Genomic DNA, 18,133 nt, shown 5'->3' with positions numbered 1-18,133 from the left:
GGCAGGGGTCTCCCCAGCTCAGCTCTGGGAAGTCCTATCCTCAAGGCTTCAGATGGAGACTCTCTGGCCTGTTGAAACCAAGGCAGTGACCCAGATGATCTCTTAATATCCTTCAGAGGCATTCTTCCCTTTTCTGAAAGAACAGCACAAGTTCAGGGCCAAATGGCTCAATCATCCTAGCCTGTAGAACCGAAGAACTGGACAACTCTCTTTAACTCTATCCCATCTCAGTGCAAACTGGCAGTGTTCCTGGGCCTTAGCTCATTCAGTCCAGGGCTCACACCCGCGCCAATCTCCTTCTCACATGGCTGCTGGTCCACACCCTTAATGTTCTCATCTGCAACACACTTTCTCCTCTTTTTGTGATAGATAGGCTAAGAATTTCCCAAATCTTTAAGTTCTGGTTCCTCTTTACTTAACAATTTCTTCTTCAATTCATTTCTCACTTTTTGCATTTTACCATAAGCTGTCAGGAGGAACCACAGTTGTTAATGTCTATACTTCACTTAGAAATCTTAGCTAAATGTCCAATTTCATCCCTTGTGTATTATACCTTCCAAAAAATACTAAGACATGAACACAATTCAGCATTGGCAGCAGTATTTGAAATATCTGAGAAATATTTGAAAAAGATTTATTGTAGGCAGGATATAGTTGTGTATTACTTTTATATCCATTCTTACAATCGCTGCTATCCATTAGGATTTTTAGATCATTTACCCTTAATATAATTATTGATATATTGATATAAGTTTAAATCTATAATCTTCCCATTTGGTTTTGTATTATCCTATTTGTTTTCTTTCTGCTTTTTTGCCTCCTTTGAATTAATTGAACACTTTTTTATAATTCCATTTTGTTTATTTGGCTGGCTCAGATTTATTTTCTTCTTTATTTTGTAATTTCCTTGATTCCTTTAGGATTAAAGCATATACATTTAACTTATCACTTTCTACTTTCTAGTGATATTATACACTGCATATATAAGGACCTTATAACAGTGTGCCTCTGTTTTTTTTTCCATCTCAATATTTGCACAATTGTTATCATACATTTTACTTTTATGTTACAAACCCCACACTACATCATGATCTTTTGATTATCAATGATCTTTTTTTTTCAGCATAACAGTATTCATTGTTTTTGCACCACACCAAGTGCTCCATGCAATCCGTGCCCTCTCTAATACCCACCACCTGGTTCCCCCAACCTCCCACCCCCGCCCCTTCAAAACCCTCAGATTGTTTTTCAGAGTCCATAGTCTCTCATGGTTCACCTCCCCTTCCAATTTCCCCCAACTCCCTTCTCCTCTCTAACTCCCCTTGTCCTCCATGCTATTTGTTATGCTCCACAAATAAGTGAAACCATATGATAGTTAATGAGCTTTAGATAGTAAGAAAAAATCATACGTTTTCCTATACAGTTACCACTTCTGGTACATCCCTTTGTGTACATTGATATCTCAATCTGGTATTATTTCCCTTCTGACTGAAGAACTTTCTTTAACATTTCTTATAGTGTATGTCTACTGATGATAAATTCTTTAAGCTTTTTAGAATTTTAAAGAAGTCTTTATTATTTCTCTTTAGTTTTAAAATATTTGTTTGTTGGGTGTAGAATTCTAGGTTGACTTTTTTTTTCCTTTCAATGCTTTAAAAATGCTGTTCCACTGTCTTCTTCCTTGGTGTCTTAGTTGGCTCAGACTGCTATAACAAAAGTACCATAGATTGGGTGGCTCATAAATAACAGAGATTTATTTCTCACAGTTCTAAGGGCTGGATATCTGAGATCATGTTGCCATCATGGTGGGGTTATGGTGAAGGACTTCTTCTGCACTGCAGATTTCTCATTGTGTTCTCACATGGTGGAAGGGGGCAAGGGAACTCTCAGGGGTCTCTTTTATAAGGGTGCTAATCCCATGACCTAATTACCTCCCAAGGACCTCACCTCCTAATACCATCACCTTGGGGATGAGGTTTCAGTGTACAAATTTTGGGGAAACATTCATTAGCATTTGGATTTCTTTTTCAGCGTAACAGAATTCATCACTTATGCACCACACCCAGTGCTCCATGCAATATGTGCCCCCATAATACCCACCACCTGGATCCCCCAACCTCCCACCCCCTGCCCCTTCAAAACCCTCAGATTGTTTTTCAGAGTCCATAGTCTCTCATGGTTCACCTCCCCTTCCAATTTCCCTCAACTCCCTTCTCCTCTCCATCTCCCCATGTCCTCCATGCCATTTGTTATGCTCCACAAATAAGTGAAACCATATGATAATTGACACTCTCTGCTTGACTTATTTCACTCAGCATAATCTCTTCCAGTCCCATCCATGTTGCTACAAAATTTGGGTATTCATCCTTTCTGATGGAGGCATAATACTCCATAGTGTATATGGACCACATCTTCCTTATCCATTCGTCCGTTGAAGGGCATCTTGGTTCTTTCCACAGTTTGGCAACCGTGGCCATTGCTGCTATAAACATTGGTTCTTTCCACAGTTTGGCGAATGTGGCCATTGCTGCTATAAGCATTGGGGTACAGATGGCCCTTCTTTTCCCTACATCTGTATCTTTGGGGTAAATACTCAGTAGTGCAATTGCAAGGTCATAGGGAAGCTCTATTTTTAATTTCTTAAGGAATCTCCACACTGTTTTCCAAAGTGGCTGCACCAACTTGCATTCCCACCAACAGTATAAGAGGGTTCCCCTTTCTTCACATCCTCTCCAACACACGTTGTTTCCTGTCTTGCTAATTTTGGCCAGCAACTTCTTTCAAGATATGTCTCCAAAGACAAAGGAAACAAAAGCAAAAATGAACTTTTGGGACTTCATCAAGATCAAAAGCTTCACAGCAATGGAAACAGTCAACAAAATAAGGAGGCAACCCACGGAATGGGAGAAGATATTTGCAAATGACAGTACAGACAAAAGGCTGATATCCAGGATCTATAAAGAACTTCTCAAACTCAACACACACAAAACAGATAATCATGTCAAAAAATGGGCAGAGGACATGAACAGACACTTCTCCAGTGAAGACATACAAATGGCTATCAGACACATGAAAAAAATGTTCATCATCACTAGCCATCAGGGAGATTCAGATTAAAACCACATTGAGATATCACCTTACACCAGTTAGAATGGCCAAAATTAGCAAGACAGGAAACATTTGGATTATTTTTGACAGGAAGTCTGCTGATATTTTTATTTTTGTTCCTTCACATAAACATATCCTTTCTCTGACTACTTTTAAGATATTCTATCACTGGTTTTGAGTAATTTGATTACGTCTTGGTATGGTTTTCTTCATATTTTTGTGTCTGGAGTTCATTGATATTCTTGGCTTTCTGTGTTTATAGTTTTCATCAAATTTGGAAAAACTTCAGCCTCTGTTCCATCAAGCATTTTTCTGTTGTGCCTCCCTTCCCTCTTTTAGAGATTCTAATTATGTGTGCTATGTGTGTTATGCTGCTCAATGATGTCCCATAGCTCACGATATTTTGTGAAGTGTTTACCCTCTTTTTTCTGTTTTTTTTAAATATATTGATATATCTACAAGTTCACTGACTTTTTTCTGAAAATCTAATCTACTATTAATCTAATCCAGTGTATCTTGCATTTAACATATTGTAAACCCATTTCAAGTTTGACTTGGGTATTTTTTTATCATTCATGTATCTATTTAAATTCTTAATTATCTATAGTTAAAATACAGCTGTAATACGATTGTAGAAACTGTTATAATGCCCATTTCTGCTAAATTTAATATCTGTGTCAATAATAGGTCAGTGAGGATTAAATTATATTTTCTTTATGAAAGAAATGTTTCTCTATGGTTTTCTTTTTTTTTGCATTCCTGATTTTTTTTCTAACAGCTTTTTTGAAATATTCACATACCATAAAAGTCATCCTTTAAAAGTGTGTAATTCAGTGGCTTTTAGTATATTCACAGAATTACCCACCATTATCTAATTTTAGTACATTCACCATCATCCCAGAAAGAAATTTTATACCCCATAGCAATCATTCCACATTCTGTCCAAAACCTACCCTGCCCTGGCAATCACTAGTCTACTCTCTGTCTCCCTAGATTTGCCTATTCTGGAAATTTCATTAAAAGGGAATGAAAAGTATGTTATATATGTGATTGGCTTCTTCCACTTAGTATAATTTTTTTTATTTTTTTATTTTTTTAATTTTATTTTTTTTTATAAACATATAATATATTTTTATCCCCAGGGGTACAGGTCTGTGACTCGCCAAGTTTACACACTTCACAGCACTCACCATAGCACATACCCTCCCCAATGTCCATAACCCAACCGCCCTATCCCCACCCCCCCCCCCCCCCCCCAACCCCCAGTTTGTTTTGTGAGGTTAAGAGTCTCTAATGGTTTGTCTCCCTCCCAATCCCGTCTCATTTCATTTTTTCCTTCCCTACCCCCACAACCCCCCACCATACCACTCAAATTCCTGATATCAGAGAGATCATATGATAATTGTCTTTCTCTGATTGACTTATTTCACTCACCATAAAACCCTTTTGTTCCACCCACGTCGTTGCAAATGGCAAGATTTCATTTCTTTGGATATATACCACATCTTCTTTGTCCAATAGTATAATATTTTTAAGATTTATCCAAGTTAACATGTATTAGTACTTCACTTCTTTCTATCGTTGAATAATAGTCTTTGGCATGGATACAACACACATTTTGTTTATCCCTCATCAATTGATGGGTATTTGGGTCATTCATATTGGAAAATTTTTATTGGATGTCAAACATTATGAATTTTTCCTTATTGAGTACTGGATATTTTTACTGCTGTAAATATTCTGACTTTTGGTCTGAGACGCAGTTAAGTTACTTTATGACAATTTCATCTATATGCATTTTGCTTTTAATATTTGTTAGGCAGTACCAGTGTGGTGTTCAGTCTAGGCCTAACTATTCCCCACCACCAAGGTAAGACCCTGATGCATTGTATCCAATGCCCAGTGAAACTTGAGGTCTCCCAATGTGCCTGGTGGAACAGGCACTATTCCCAGCCCTGTGTAAATGCTGGGCACTGTGACCTCCAATCTGTTCAGGTAGTTCTTTCTCTAGTCTCTGGTAGTTTCCTCTCATACCTGCACAGATCTGCTCTGCTGAATACCCATGTGGGACCCTCTTCCAATCCCCGAAGTTCTCTCTCCATGTAGCTCTGTCCTCTGAGTTCCAGCTTCTTCCCAGTCTCTCAGGTGTAAATTCTCAACTCAGGGAAGCCTCTGGGCTCCTCCTGGGCTCCCTCTCTGTGCCATGGCCTGGAGACTCTCACAAAATGTAAAACCCGCAATTGTAGGCTCACTTCCTTTGTTTCCCATATTTCAGAGAGCTCTGTTCTTCATTACCTGATGTGCAATGGCTTTGAGACTGGTTTCATATACTCTTGAGTGCTCTTAGGTTGTTTTGGGTAGGAAGGTAAATCTGTTTTCATTACTCTATCTCAGCATAAAACAGATGTGCCATAACCCATAATTTCAGGGCTTAAATCTCTCCTTGGTAGCTGTGAAAGCTGCTGCATGGAGAAACGTAAGCTCTCTACATGTCTATTGATATCTTATATCCCAGCCTTTTAGAAAAGGATTAGCCGCGGCTTTTGTTTCTTATGATAGATAACATATTAATAACTGTGCCTTTAGGAAATCCACGTGTGCCATTTGCCTCCTTGAATGTGGGAACATTTATGTCTCCTCTCACAGGTGATCAGCGAGTTTGAAGCCTCTCCTGACTCATTTTCCTACAGAATTCCCAACCTGAGTCGGAACCGTCAGTACAGTGTCTGGGTGGTAGCCGTGACTTCAGCTGGGAGAGGCAACAGCAGTGAAATCATCATGGTGGAGCCATTAGCTAAAGGTGCGCCACTGTAGGAAAGACCTCATTTCCCACTCTCATTGGACTGTTTTTAAATCCCTCCTCTACCAGAAATAAAGCTTATGATGCCCTAAAAATCACCAGAAAATCAGAACACGTGCTATCATGTTTCAGCTTAAGAAATAAGGTTGCTGCTAGCTGGCACTGGGCTCTTGTGCAAATCAGAAGAGAATCCTCCTAGAAGTGAACACAGTGCTAAGGGTGGGTGGTTTACAACTCAGAGCATCTTAAGGAAAATAAGGGAAATGAGCCTATCCTCACCCCTTGGGTAGGTGAAAATCACTACATAGCAACTTCCCAAGGAAGTCCTTCTTACATCAAAAGCAAGCATCAAACTTCTAAAGCAGAAAATGTGGTATTTGGAAATTTATAAATATAATAAAATATTTACTTCTTCTTCTATTGATAGAACACTATACATAAAGGCCTTAATTAACAGCGGGAAGTCAGAGTCACTAAAGAATAAAAGTTCCTAAAAACCAATAAAGAATCTGCACGTTGAGGTGTTATACTGGTCCTAAAAAGCACATATAGGCACAGAATATTCTTATTCTATTTCTGATAATTGCTACCACTCGGCGTTTAGGGTACCACTAAATTAGCAGTTTTCATGAATAAGTGTACTAACCTCACAATTCTAGGCCAGCAGGAGATGCCCCCTGATTTTGGAATACACCACACTGGCAATTTATTACTAACAAGCCTGCTAGGTGTCTAAAAGAGAATGTAAGAGAACATTCCAAGATTCCAGTTTTACTTTTAAGAACTCTTAATGACATTCTTATTAATGTGATAGCTAAGAAAAAGACAGAATAAAATAGCGAGGGGGAAAAAGAGAATGCTGCCCCATTTTGAATACTATTGCAGATAGAAAGTAAATACATTTCACTCACATACAACCCACCATGCGCGTAGCTTCTGGGATTCAGTGTGTAGGAAGGGGGAGATGTCTAAAAGCTTGGAAGCCCCTAACCCTAGCTGGGTTTCCTAATCATCTCAGTTTTGTAGCAAAGACGTTCCTCATCCTATAAAAGGATGGTCTGAAGGGTCTGAAATGGAAGATGCCAAACCACCAATGGCAGAAATCTGATGCTCCCTGGCCAGGGTATTTTTGTTATGATGAGAAATCAGAAGGTCAGTAACTGAAAATGTGGTCTTTGCCATCCATGAACCATCTCTGAAGACCCTGGTCCGAGAAGGAAGAGCCTGCGGTGACGCTTGCTGTGTAAAAAGGACCCAGCTTCTGAGACCAATGGCATTTCATCTCTGTCTCAGCTCTGGCCCAACGTACTCAGAACAACAAAAATAGGAGTTGTGTGGTAGACCTTAATGACCAAGGCTTGTGTTCTAGGTCAGGATGCCTCTGTAAAGACTTGGCTCCATCAATGACCACTGGCCAGTCCAAACCCTCGGGGGTCTGATGATTCAGGGTCCCAACACTGGTCCCATCCTTATGGCTCCAGAATCAGATTGGGGCCACCTTTCATAAGTGGTTTCAGTGACTGTTCCTCTGGCCTGGCTGAGCTTCTAGAGGGAGCTTCCCAGAAGACAGTATCCCAATGCGTGGCAAAGATGGGGCACGTTGTTTTGCCTCTGGAAGGCTGGGGTCTTGGTGTCAGCTTCTATGTCTCCCTCAGGAAGGTATTGCTAAGAACCTCTCAGTGCAGGGCTCCTCAGTCTTCAAGAAAGCCCCTGCTGATATAGGTCCACCTGGGCTTTTTCCTCTCTACTCCTGCTACTTTGGGACTATGCTGGTGCCAGATGCCTCTGGCCAATGCTCCCATAGGAGCCTCTGAATCACCGTCCCAAGCAAACAGTTGTTGTTCAAGAAAAGCTGCTTAGAAAGCATTTATTTTCCTTAACGTCCGTGCTGAAGATCAGGCTGACACAATAAAGTCAGGAGCATACCACAAAATGATAAAGAGAAGTTGTTCCGTGTTACTCATCCTTCTTTTAGCACTTTATGCCTTGAATGGTCTATTCTTTCCGATATTAAAAGTGCATTTTAACAGGCAGTTCTTGGTGTTGAGATAAGTTGTTTAATAAAGGGCTCAACAAACAACTGGGCTCGTAGAAGACACAGCTTGGGGCTGCTGGGTGTATGAAGATGCAGATATTTAATTTGGGCTCTTCATGTTTAGTCAAGGGAGGGGGGAAATGCTGCCATAGGGATTCCCAGCTATTTGTGTGTTCTTACTAGAAAAATCCCTTATACACATCCTGACACAAAAGAGGAGTGTTGGCAGGTGTGTCATTAATTGGCTGTGTTGCATTCACCCTTTGGGGGGGGGGTGTCCCTATACAGGGGAGGGTCATTTTGGCTTTTGTGTCGATGCGGCTGTGGCATGACGGGGCTTCTGCTGTGTTTGGTGCTCCAGCTCCAGCACGAATCCTGACCTTCAGCGGCACAGTGACCACCCCGTGGATGAAGGACATCGCCTTGCCTTGTAAAGCTGTTGGGGACCCTTCTCCTGCAGTAAAATGGATGAAAGACAGGTAACCAGTAACCTAATGTATGCCTTTCGTGAAACTCTAAGAGATTACATCAGATATACTAGGTTGGGTCTGGTGTCTAATGTTGTATTCATTTCCACTCATGAAAATTCCAGGAAACACCAACTCTTCTGAGATGGGAGAGGCGGTGAGGTAGGGGTATGGGATCTTGGAGTTAGTGCTAAAAGGGTTCTGGTGTGTTGTGTCTGTCTTCCATACATTCAGAACCTTTAATTCACAACAGAATGCTTGCAGGGAAAATAGTTTAACCAACCTATAATCTCTGCACTTTTTCATGTAAATTTCCTGTATAACTGAGATGGACATGCGGACATCATAGGAAACCTGCACCTGTCTTTCTCCTTCCAACATGATGGTTCAACCAACCCTACCTCAAATGCTCTGAGAAATGACTTTAAGAGACAGAATGCATTAGGACTTAGCTAATATAAAATCTGGTTTTCCATACTCAGTAGTAATTATTAATATAATAGCAGTCGAGAAAGGAGGCAGAAAGTGGGTGAGATGTATTCTATCCTGTAACTTTTCTAAGTGCTTTCTCTATGTTCGGAGAACGAAATTAGGATATAAATAAAGAGCTGGCAATTCACTAATGAGCATGGAGATTTGATATAAAATGGATTCAGAAGAGTGCCTATTTTAATCAAAAGCACTTAAAAGACATAAACTATTGAAATAATGGCCTTGGTCCAGGGACCACTTTTCTCGTCCTTTAAAATCAGTTAATCCAAGGAAATAAATAAGCTCCCAGGGTAAAGAGGCATTCTGCCTGACATGGGGATGGCTGGACAGCAGCCACCATGGCAGCGGTTATAATGGCAAGGGAATTCTTTGTATTGTAGGACCAACGCCATCACCCTCTTGAGAGACCACAGTTCACTTTTTTGGGGGTCAAAATCATTAACAACTATAAATGTAAGCAAGTCCACAAGCGACCCCCACATTTAGTTGTCCCTAGGTGAGTGGTTAAAAATGGCATTTCTGCCCCAGAAGGAATTCCCAAGAGGAGGTGGCTGGTGCCTGCATGGTGGAGGGAGGAGAGGCAGAACCCAAGCCCCCTCACAGGTCTGACCTCCGCAGAGCACGCTCTGCAAAGAACGAAATCCAGCTACTTGATTGTTTTTGTCATGTCATCGCAATTTCGTTCCAAGTGTGCGGTTGACCTCAGAGAGAGTCTTCATGCTTTTCCCCAGCCTCAGCTAATTTGGATTGTAATTTCTTTAATCTGTGCCCTTTTCTTCCTGTGAGGTAGTAACGGGACACCCAGCCTAGTAACGATTGATGGGCGGAGGAGCGTCTTCAGCAACGGCAGCTTTGTCATCCGCACCGTGAAGGCGGAGGACTCTGGCTACTACAGCTGCATTGCCAATAACAACTGGGGATCAGATGAAATTATTTTAAATTTGCAAGTGCAAGGTACAGAGTTTGAAGGCTCTTTTAAGTGATATTTTTATATGTACGCCTATATGCAAAGAGTAAAATTGAACAAACTTAAAGATCAGCCTTTCTAAAGAGCTAATTGCTATTTTCATATTGCGATAAGATATGCTTGTTCATCTTGGAAAATGTACTGCAGCAAATCAAAGAAAATAAAAACATTTATAATCCCAAAGATAACACTATTTACAGTTTTGCATATAGAGAGCCTGGTCTCATTTTTCTTGATGCGTGCATCACTGAGAAAGTTCTTGATAACTTCTGCTAATTGCATGGTTTATTCTATGTATGTGTAAGGGGAACCCAGAAAACACAAACAAAAAATAAGTCTGAATTGAGGTCTTTTATCTGCTAATTAACTAAACTTTTATATACAATGTACATTAAAAAGTCTCCAACTGAAACTCTAAGAATATTGCCCTAATATTTAGTTGGGTCTTTAATACACCATATGTGGTTTTTCTTGACATCAAATACAAAATTTATGTGACAAATTCAAGATAGTTAAATTAAAGTCATGTGTAAAATCCCAAATGGCCACTGACTGGGTTCAGGTTTGGGTGAAGAGTGATATTTTATTAGTAGAAAAACCAAAGGGTGTGCTTCTTTGGATTTAAGTGCTGCCACATTAATAAATCACAGTGAGTAAAAATAAAATCAGGTTGTCCTCAGTGGAGGGTAACAGGAGAACAACTATATTTAAAAAGATAATAATGCAGAATTGATCTGAAATTTCAAGTAAATTGGAGTCGACAGAATTCCGTGGTTTTTCAGAAGATTGACGTGATATCGTGAATCTAAATAGACAGGTCAGGTTTTCATACTTTTGGGTTAATACATATGGGCCTCTCTCAATGAAAAAGAGATGGACATTTTACGGGAAATTTCTGTATAATTTGCATAACGTGATTATGCATTTCTTCAATGTTTCTGTCCTTAGTGCTGATCCAAGCTAATATTGAGGCCCACTGGTAGGAAGCATGTACTCTTCAAACCTTGTACAAGTGTGCAAGTTCATGGACAGCCCCTCAATGGCACACCTTTGACTTCCAGAGCTGAGTGTGTGTGTGTGTGTGTGTGTGTGTGTGTGTGTGCGTGTGTTGCATCTTGGGGGAGTAGCTAAAAAAAGTGGAAATTTTTGCAATTCTTTTTCGCACTAGCCACTCTCCCCTTCTCCCCTCCCTCCCCTACTCTTCCTTCACCCAATCTCCTCTCCCCCACTCCTCCTTCCCCTGTCACATCCCTGGGAACAGAACAGCTAAGTGGATGCCATTTATCTTTCTCACTTGGATCATGGCTGAAATTCAGAGTAATGCAAGCATCCTTAGTAAGTTTAAAGAAGATTTCAATCAGTGATGAACGACTCAGAAATTAAAGGGATCAGTGAGGAAATGAGTTAGATATAAATCCAAGTAGAAATGTGGTTGAATTTTCATTAAATAATAGATTCACTCTGCTCTATCTCTTTAACCAAGGACATCAACTAAATAGAGAGACATTTTGACAGAAGTGAATTGCATATTTTGGCAACCTAAAACACTTATTTAATAAATGGCTGTTAAAAATGATTTGGTAAATGGCTGTTAAAGCAGATTAAAGATGTGAAAAACTAATTCTTGTTTTCTAAAAACTGTTTCCTATCCAGTTCCACCCGATCAGCCTCGACTTACAGTCTCCAAAACGACATCTTCTTCCATTACACTCTCGTGGCTTCCTGGAGACAATGGGGGCAGTTCCATCAGAGGTAATGAGCAATACCTTGCCCACAGTACTTGACTGTCACTACCCCCAGGCTAATAAGTGACACATCTCCACCAAATAATTGTTATGTGTTCATTATAATTAATTCCCCACTACTTAAACTGCAAGCCACACATCTATTTTTATGGTATTTACTGAAACCTATCATTCATCCAAGGCATCTCATTCACAAAATTACCATTGTTCCTCCAATCTGAGTGAAAGATTAACAAAGGCAGAAAAGAAGGAATTTGGTAATCTATCCCCCAAGATTCTGCATACTGTTTCTTCCCCATGTTGTCAGTACTCCATCATTCATTCACCCCTGTATTCAATCATTCATTCAAGTAATTAGTAACTACTAATATAATTTAATTACTAATTAAACAGTTATTTTTCTCATTTATAAAGCACAAAAAGATGGGGAACCTAGAGTTTAGGCAGGAAATGTTCTATTTGCACCAAGTTTTACATTTAGTCCATAGCAGAAAAGAATATAGTGTGAAACTCCTAGCCTATGTAGAGTTGGAGAAACATCATTCTGAGCTAGCTGTGGCCACAGGGAAAGAAGAGAACCCAGAGGAACATACCAAAATTGCACAGGAGTGGGGGGCTGGTCCTAGAGCACATGGGAGGGGACTTCCAAAAGCAGAGGACATCCCTTCTTCTGAGTGGGGAGGTTGAGCAGACAACTGGAATTAGGGGATCATTTCAGGGTGAAGCCAGTAGTGTGCTAGAGCTAACTCCTTATAGCTCACGAAAGCAAGCTGTCTTATCTCTTTCTCCCCTTATACCCAGTGACACACACAAGGTGGGGATAGTTACATGCCCCCAAAATGAGAAATGATACTAGTCCAGGCTCTAATTTTTTTTTTTGTATAGCCAGTTGTTAAACATTTATCAGTCTGAGTAAAGGGGAGGATCTTCCTTCTTTTTTTTTTTTAAAGAAAACAGTGAATTTATTTTTTTTAAATAGTTGTCTGATTGGGGATGAGAGGTTGTGTTTGTAGGTTTGAGGAGTGTGGGGGAAGATTTGTAACAGCTACCATGTAAAATGCACAGGGAGTCATTAATAGACCAACAAAGCCATTGTCAAGAGGGAGTGAGGCCCCAGCTGTGTATAAATAGCCCAAATTGTGGTGGTCACAATTTCACAGTCTCATGACACTGTCAAGTGGGGCTGGGCACCTGGGAGGAAGACTGGATTGCTGTTTACCGGAGCTGCTAACTGGCAGAAAAAAATGTGGCTAGAATTAGAGTAGTGTGTGAAAATAGGCTCCTTGTGGAAATGGTCTACAGAAGGTTCTAGACTGATTAGAGAACATTGTTATGGAAAAGAAAAATGGGGCATTGAGGCAAGAGTTCAATGGACTCTGGAATTCAAGGCTCAACTAGAGTTTGGGTTCTGTAAGTGTGAGAGCCTGGGAAAGGTGGTGCTGGAAGTGTCAGAACAGAAGGTCTTGAAGGTGAAGCCATTTTAGTAATGAAGAGTTTCCAAGGAAAGACAACAAGGAGTCCCTGAAACACAGTGGTAGCCAAAGCCATTGGCATGGGAACTCCTATTGCCAAGGGTTACAAGAACTTCCCAGATGTGATTTGGTCAGAAGAAATCAGAAGGGAAGTGTTCTTCCCATGATGTTCAGGGCAGCAGGGAGGTGGTTTGGACAGAGCTGGAGTGGAACCCAGGTATGACAGTAAGAGCATGGGGTACCCAGATCCCTCACCCACCTGTCAGGTACTGCAGGAGCTTCAAGGGGTACAGATCAAGGAGACTCAAATAGAAAATGAAGTTTGGAAAGGAGGAGGGATCCCAAGGCAGCAAAGGGCCAGAGGGGTGAGAAGGAGCAAAGAGTAGGGAAGATCCAGACCCTGACCACAGAAGAATTGAGGGCATGTGACCTCCATATGAGAGGTCTGCAAAACATTTGATGTTGCCAGTGTGAGCTTAAAAGCCTCTGTAGTGTGGAACTGAGAAGCGCTTTACCTGTGTTTAAAAAATATAGCCCCAAAGGCCAGAAGGATACTAGCAGTCCACCAGGGTGAGGACGCCATGCACCAGGCAGGCTGGTCCTGGGTTGTCTGGGTGTGAACATGGAGGAGATGGGGACAGAGAAAACTGGACCTATTTTCCCCCTCCCAGGAAGTGACTGGGTTAACAGGAATGGTGACTATAACAAGGAGGAATGTCCTGGTCATCACAAGGGCCAGGAGAGCTGGCTTCAGATTCTGAAGGTAGGGTTTGACTCTCACTGACTTACAGGGCCCTTGAATGGTCATCTCACCTGTCTGGATCTCAGTGTCTTGCTCTGCACCACGGGGACAATAATCACTATCTTCTAGGGGGTTATGTGAGGTAATGAATGCAGCGGGCTAAGGACAGAGCTGGCACCTGGTGAGCACTCAAGAAAAGGACACTTGATGTTCAAGATCATGGAAATACAGGTGACAGTTATCATGTACAGAATCGAACTTTTGGAGGGATTTTTCAGACTAAGGAGAAGTCAGGTGACTGTTGAAATATTAGGTTATGCTGAGTGAAATAAATCAAGCAGAGAGAGTCCATTATCATATGGTTTCGCTAATTTGTGGAGCATAAGGAATAACATGGAGGACATGGGGAGATGGAGAGGAAAAGTGACTTGGGGAAATCGGAGGGGTAGATGAGCCATGAGAGACTGTGGACTCAGTAGCGAACTGAGGGTTTTGGAGGGGAGGGGTTGGGGGGCTGGGTGAGCCTGGTGGTGGGTATTAAGGAGGGCACGTATTGCATGGAGCACTGGGTGTGGTGCATAAACAATGAATTCTGGAACACTGAAAAGAATAAATAAATAAATAAATAATTTAAAAAATTAAAATAAAAGAAAGAAATGTTGGTATGTCTACAGGATTTAAAGCCAGTTCCCTTAGGGATTGCAGACTGGGTAGCCTCTGGTTGAGGAGATTCCTACCCACTTGACAACATATCCCTTTTCCAGAGCTTTGGTACTCTTAAAAATAATGCCACTTCAGACCATGTCGATACCCAAAGATTCAGGCACATGTGGGCTGAGGGCAGATTTCTAGAGACTTAGTGTCCATCCTCTGCTGCCTGCTACACCTTTTAAAAGGAAATGGGGAGAAAGTAGTTTTATTTTCAACATACCAATTAGCAATACACCATAGTAGTATCTGGCGTGGCCTAAATGCTAATCAGAACACCATCACAGCACTCCTCCGAGCCTGGGTCCGACTTCTTGGCATCAGGGAGTCTTCAGATGTTTTCCTCCAGAGATGGATGAATGCTGAGAACTCTCATCCCATACAAAATGCCAACATCCACCAACTCCTAGTAGAAAGGAAATAAGATTCTTTTGAATATTTCTTGTGTTCTGTAGGGTACATATTGCAGTACTCCGAGGATAACAGTGAACAGTGGGGAAGTTTTCCAATCAGCCCAAGTGAACGTTCTTACCGCCTGGAAAATCTGAAGTGTGGTACTTGGTATAAGTTCACTCTAACTGCCCAAAATGGAGTGGGACCGGGACGCATCAGTGAAATCATAGAAGCGAAAACGTTGGGGAAAGGTACGTATGCCTTCCGCTTGCTGTCTGCATTTCCTCTGCTTCCCTAACTGAATGGGGCATTGCAATCACAGATAATGAGTCATATATTTGCATGCTTGTTTGTGAGTTTGAACTTTGTCATTCCCAAAACGGGTTTGGAGTGTGCAGTGTAATGAGAGAGATAGCTGGTCCTCGGAGGATATACATGGTTCTCTTCCTTCATTATCCCATTTACAGTAAAAATGAAGAGTGTCATTTGCAAACCAGGGGTTTTGGTGCCTACATAAATTGCCCTGGCTGGGTCACCATGAAATACATCATTTACCCTCTCACCTTACCCTCACACCCTCTAGTGTGAGCTTCTCCCTCCGTCACCCCATGCTTCATCTATCCATAACTGTCCTATTGTCTCCAAGGACCCACTTTTCAGGTGGGAATGGAATGGGATAGACTGTTGACCATTAATGTGAGCTGGTTTTTTAATCTGAAACATTAATCTTTGAGGAGATAAACTGCTGGGTGGTGCGGGGTGGGGGGCAGAAATGGTGCTCAGCAGTGACATTTTAGTCTGGGGGCACCAGTAAGGGAAGGGGTACAGTGGCACAGAAGTCTAGGTGAGGCGGTGAAGAGAGGGTCTTTGGAGCTTCCCCTCACATATGACTCTCATCTGGTGCACAGGGCCACACTGGATAGCAAAAGAGCCAGAGATGGGAAGGCAAAGGTGTTACTTGGATCTGGCACCTGAGTTTTGGTTAAGATTCAACAAGGGTTCAGAGTATGAGGGATTAATTTATGCAGAAATATATCCATTAGGTCCCTGGGCTCGAGTAAGAAGTGCTTGGGTCGCAAGAGACACCAGTTGGAATTTCTGAAATCCAATTAGACTTATCTTGAGTCACATCCCTCCACACAAGAGTGGAAATAGGTCATATCAGCACATAGTACGGTTCCTTCAGAATCACTCAAGGAAACACACATATGAAAATAGCATTTTTCTTTAGGAGCTCTGACATGCATAATGATAACCTCTACCCACCCAATTTTCCCTCTCATACCTAGGTTATTATAGTTGGAGACAGCCCACTGGTCCATAGGTCCCTATAAATAGTGGACAAATTGGGACTGGTCTATGACCCAGACTTGAACTGAGCTCCTCACCCAGGTGGGGAAAGCAGCCAAGAGGAAATGCATGACAACCCTGATGACCAGCATTCCCGTATCCCATGAGCTGGTCCCATGAGCTGAATGACTGTGCATTCTCCCACAGAACCCCAGTTCTCCAAGGAGCAAGAACTCTTTGCCAGCATCAACACCACACGCGTGAGGCTGAACCTTATCGGTTGGAATGACGGCGGCTGTCCAATCACCTCCTTCACACTGGAATACAGACCCTTTGGGACCACGGTCTGGACCACAGCTCAGCGGACCTCTCTCTCCAAGTCCTATATCCTGTACGACCTGCAGGAAGCCACGTGGTACGAGCTGCAGATGAGGGTGTGCAACAGTGCTGGCTGTGCGGAGAAGCAGGCCAACTTCGCCACGCTCAACTACGATGGCAGTAAGCTGGCTGGCTTTGTGGCCCTCCCACACATGCATGTGTTTACAGTCCCTTTCCCATTCAACATTCATCCTGGGCACAGAGTGACCAGTGCCCACAGATCCCTTTAGGCTTCAGAGCCATTCAGCGGGCTCCTTGTGGGATTCCCTAGTTCACTGTGTTCACGGGACCTGGATCTGCTCCAGAAATAAGGCCCTGAGAGCCACTGGGAATCTCCTTAGGGAATCGTGGTGCAGGAATGATTTCTCTTTGGGCTGAAGGATTCTTTACCTTCCCTTACCAAACACGTGGTTCTGTGCGTTGTCAATGACTCTGCGCTAACACTGCTTTTGTTTTCTCCCCACCCGTTCCCCACCACATCCCAACCCACATAACTCCGTCTTTGCTCTCATTTAGCCTTTAGACTGCATGGGCAGAAACAGTCTTCATGGTACCAGAGCTTCTGGTAGTCCCTGAGCAGAAATGCAGGCACTGATGAAAGTAATATAATATCATAGGATGTTGGTGTGGGTCCTGCCCCTTCCCCCACCACATGTGCAATTTGCTTGGACTTTCTGAAAACCAGACAAGGTATCTTGTGCTGTTTAGTCAACCAAAAATAAGCAATAGGAAATTTTATCTTTTTTTTTTCTACAACTAGTGTCAAGGCCATTGATTGATATCTGCACAAATGCCCAACCCAGTGAAGCTGAAAGATAGAGGGCCATTGACTGTTAGGGGGTTAGGGAACTTTAGAAAGTCTTAAGCAACTATATGTTGGTGCTGATTTCTACAGCTTTGCAGTGACTTTCACTCAGGGTAAAGTGGTGACTGAGTTAGGTGTTCAATCACAAGGTAAGACCTGCCACGATTTTTCAGGATGTTGGGAGATCCTGGCTTAGCATCCCCCACCCCTCCAAGATTTCTGGCCTGTTCCACTGACCAGGTCAGAGCACTGTGTTGTATGGCTTGGTCCAGAAAGTCTGCATCCAAGCAAATACCCTACTTTATTCATCCGTAGGCAAGCTAAAGAGTGGTTCCCTCCTCTGCTTGTATGTATTTGGGATCTTGCTTAATTAAAGCTCCAGCAAACTCCCACTTCCTGGGAGTGCAGTTTATACTATCCCAAGGATAGTGTCCATGAACCCAAGGACCCTCAAGCTAATGAGGTGATGTAGACTGGGATCCTCATTTGGTCATTTTCTCTGGGACTCTCCTGGAGGGCTCAGAACAAGTTCTTCCTGCTCTGGCACACTGGAAACCCACCCCACATCTCCTGCCCAGGGCCATGTCACCACGAAGTCCTCCCCAGCCAGAAGCCTGTCTGGCCTCCAGCATTTCCAACCTCCTGCATGTAGGAAGATCTTTAGGTAGAAGTTTTCTTGATATTGTTGACACCAGCCTGGAGTCCTGCCTCTGCAGTGCACTCCACCCCCA

At 42.2% G+C, this 18,133-nt stretch overlaps 1 protein-coding gene across 1 annotated transcript in view; it reads left to right on the top strand.

Annotated features, from left to right (window-relative positions):
• LOC111155672 (DS cell adhesion molecule) overlaps window positions 1-18,133 on the top strand; it is a 766,750-nt gene that overhangs the window by 699,313 nt on the left and 49,304 nt on the right. Inside the window, exons 22-27 of the mRNA XM_022515961.1 lie at window positions 5,755-5,908; window positions 8,305-8,422; window positions 9,693-9,856; window positions 11,523-11,621; window positions 14,992-15,180; window positions 16,427-16,717. Coding sequence (XP_022371669.1) covers window positions 5,755-5,908; window positions 8,305-8,422; window positions 9,693-9,856; window positions 11,523-11,621; window positions 14,992-15,180; window positions 16,427-16,717 — 1,015 coding nt within the window. The remainder of the gene's footprint in view (window positions 1-5,754; window positions 5,909-8,304; window positions 8,423-9,692; window positions 9,857-11,522; window positions 11,622-14,991; window positions 15,181-16,426; window positions 16,718-18,133) is intronic.

The sequence above is a fragment of the Enhydra lutris genome, unplaced genomic scaffold, assembly GCF_002288905.1.
Source record: "Enhydra lutris kenyoni isolate GAN:26980312 unplaced genomic scaffold, ASM228890v2 scaffoldscaffold43, whole genome shotgun sequence".
Lineage (NCBI taxonomy): Eukaryota > Metazoa > Chordata > Mammalia > Carnivora > Mustelidae > Enhydra > Enhydra lutris.
Note: the sequence above shows the minus strand (reverse complement) of the source record. Positions and strands in the feature narration are given on the sequence as shown.